A 2,888-nucleotide genomic window follows, 5' to 3' on the forward strand; every position below is an offset into this window, starting at 1 on the left:
CTCCCCCGCAGACACAGGTGGTCCCAGGCTACATTGACGCTGATGCTGCGCCACGTGCTGTGCGTGTTAGCCCTCGCGCTGTGCTGCTGTGCTTCATCGTGGGCGGTAGAAACTGGCAAAGCTGAGGGCCCGGTTGTATTAGAGCTTACGAATGACAACGCGAAGATAACGCTGACGGAGACAGTTGTTTCTAACAGCTGCGAAGTGGAGACAACACCAAAAACTGGGAAGAGCAGTGATGTAACCATTTCCACCGCTGTTACATGGAAGAAGGGTGAATCAAAAGAAACAAAAGCAATTCCGCATGAATCTTCGAAGACAGTTAAAGTTCCCGCTGGATATAACTTGACGCTGAAGACCTCACTGGATGTTAAATGTTCGAATAAAGGCATAACGGCTGCAGCAGCCTCTGAAATAACGTGTACAGTTAAGACGGGTGAGGAAGCTACCAATAGTGTCACCTATGATGCCACTGTGAAGTCCACTACAACTGGCCAGACTGCCGTAAATAACCCGGAGACAGCAAACCTTGAAGTGAAGGTACCAGTTGGGCACGAAGCGAACATTTTTGCGAAAGTTGTTGCTACTTGCACGCCTGTACCAGAAGCCACAAACTCTCCAAAGTCTGAAGAGGCCAAAGATCTGACCGGAGAACAACTAGATACGTCATCTCTCAATACAAACGTTGGGGATATGTCTGTCCCACTTAAACCTACATCAGTGAAGGAAAATACCGCCCAACAAAAGTCAGACGAACAGGCGCCTCAGGGGAGAACTCAATCTGGAACACCACGCACCCCATTGAAAGACCCCACCACCGTCAGCGCAAATCAAAATGATGAAGTTACTAGTGGAGAAAAGGGCAGTGTTGTCAGCAAAGACATCCCCACGCCAACTTCCAGCGAGGCAGAGAGCACAGAAACGGACAACTCCGTCACAGTGAGTGACGCCGATCACACTGCCTCCACAGCCGCACCTCAATCAGAGACCACCACCGAAGGGGCACCCAACGCTGACGCCGGTACGTCCACCACTGCGGGAGAGGGCGCGAAGCTTCCTGACCGCAACACCGACGCCAGCAGCAGCAGCACTGCGTGGGTGCGTGCCCCACTGTTGTCGCTGCTTGCCTGCGTGGCCGTGTGGTGAGACGTGTCTGTGTGAGCGTGCAGGGGTGACGATGGGCTCGTGATAATTGCGTTGAGTCCCGAGGGCTGCGTTCTTCATTATAAAGCTTCTTTTGTTTTCATTTCATTGCTGCCCTGTTGTGGGCTGGGCGCTGTTTAATTCACCCGCGACTGCACTCACTTGTGCTGTGTGTGTTGTCCGGGAGGCGTCTGTTTGTTTCTTCTCTGGGTGTGTTGGGGCTTTGCTTGCTGCTGGGCATTGTGTGCGGCCTGCCCTCTAACTGATATCACTTGTTGGGTGGTTCACTGTGCTGCGGTGCACTGTGTTGGTGCCGTGTCCCTCTCGCTCTCTGTGTGTGTGTGCCACCTGCTGTGCTCCTCCTCTCCCTCCGCAGACACAGGTGGTCCCAGGCTACATTGACGCTGATGTTGCGCCACGTGCTGTGCGTGTTGGCCCTCGCGCTGTGCTGCTGCACGTCTGTGTGCGTGGCTGGCGGTGCTAGTGGCGTTGCAGGAGCTCCACTTTCGCAGGTTGCTGAGGGGCAAGTGAAGGGCTCCGGAACTCTTGCTGTGGAGGCCGCGAAGGACGCTGCAGCGGAGGCGGAAAAGGCCACAGCGGCGGTGAGCGCACTTGATGCACAAAAGAAGGAGGCGTTAGAGATAATGGAGGCTGCAAAGAGTGCCTTGGAAGGGGATAATGTGGAAGCCGCAAAAACAGCAGTGCAGGCGGCGATAACAGCAAGAAAAGCAGCAGAGGCGTCACAAACGACGACAGAGCAAACTACCGCAGAAGCGAGGTTTGCCTCGTTGCTGACAAAGGTGCCTGAGATCAAGAAAATAAAGGACCTCATGTCTGCTTCGTTTGGAGCGAAGTGGGAACTTGTGCTGTTGGCGAATGAGACCAAAAAGGCCAGCAACGCCAGCGAGGCTGCCTTGGCTGCAGCTGCAGCAGCGGAGAAGGCGAAGGAGGCGGCGAAGAGTGCGAGGGCTGCAGGGGCGGGATTTGAGGAGGCGGCTGCAAAGGCGGCGGCGGCGGAGCAAATGTTTACCGAGGCAGCGAAGAGGGCGACCAGCATAATGGGCACCGCAAAGAGCGCCATCGAGCCCGCCAGGAACGCAGTGGCTGAAGCCCGAGATGCGTACTTCGTGGTCTTGGCGGTGTGGAAGGGTTTGGCCTCGGATGACGGTGTTGCGACAGGTACAACAGAGCAAAAAGTAACGGTTGCAGTAGCGGCCGCGGCGGAGGCATTGAGGAGGACAGTGGAGAAAATGAAGGAGACAGAGAGCAGCGTCGCGGCGGTGGTGAGCGGAGTTACAACAGCAACGGAGAATGTGGAAGCTGCGGCGAAGGCGGCTGAAAACGCGCTGAGACGGAAAACAGATGAGAAACCGATTTCTGAGGAAGTTGCCCTTCAAGAAAAAGAAAACGTTGTACAGCCAGAATCTATTGGTGCGAGAGAGACAGGGGCGGAATCAACGAGCAGTGATGCCCTTTCTCCCTCAGAAACGGAATCAACAAGCAGTGATACCATTCCTCCCTCAGCTGAGGATGTTGTGCATGCGGCGGAGCCCACAAACACTGCCGCTGCCGATCCCGACACATCTACAGTTCCCCCAACAACAACAACAACTGATGTGACTACTCCTCTGGCGACTGCGGCTGGCAAGACGGACGGCAGCACTTATGCACGGATGTGTACACCGCTGCTGCTGGCTGTGGGAGCGATGACCCTTGTGGCTGTGTGCTGATGAGCTGTGTGTGTG

General features: G+C 55.4%; 2 protein-coding genes across 2 annotated transcripts; both read left to right on the forward strand.

Annotated features, from left to right (window-relative positions):
* Window positions 1-42: 42 nt before the first annotated feature.
* DQ04_15451000 (hypothetical protein) lies at window positions 43-1,146 on the forward strand (the record flags this gene model as incomplete). Its single annotated transcript, XM_009317313.1, has 1 exon — window positions 43-1,146. The coding sequence occupies one exon, from the start codon at window positions 43-45 to the stop codon at window positions 1,144-1,146; it is 1,104 nt and encodes a 367-aa protein (XP_009315588.1).
* Window positions 1,147-1,550: 404 nt separating this feature from the next.
* DQ04_15451010 (hypothetical protein) lies at window positions 1,551-2,873 on the forward strand (the record flags this gene model as incomplete). Its single annotated transcript, XM_009317314.1, has 1 exon — window positions 1,551-2,873. One exon carries the CDS (start codon window positions 1,551-1,553, stop codon window positions 2,871-2,873), a length of 1,323 nt encoding a protein of 440 aa, XP_009315589.1.
* Window positions 2,874-2,888: the final 15 nt, after the last annotated feature.

The sequence above is a fragment of the Trypanosoma grayi genome (assembly GCF_000691245.1).
Source record: "Trypanosoma grayi strain ANR4 Tgr_1545_V1, whole genome shotgun sequence".
Classification (NCBI taxonomy): Eukaryota; Euglenozoa; class Kinetoplastea; order Trypanosomatida; family Trypanosomatidae; genus Trypanosoma; species Trypanosoma grayi.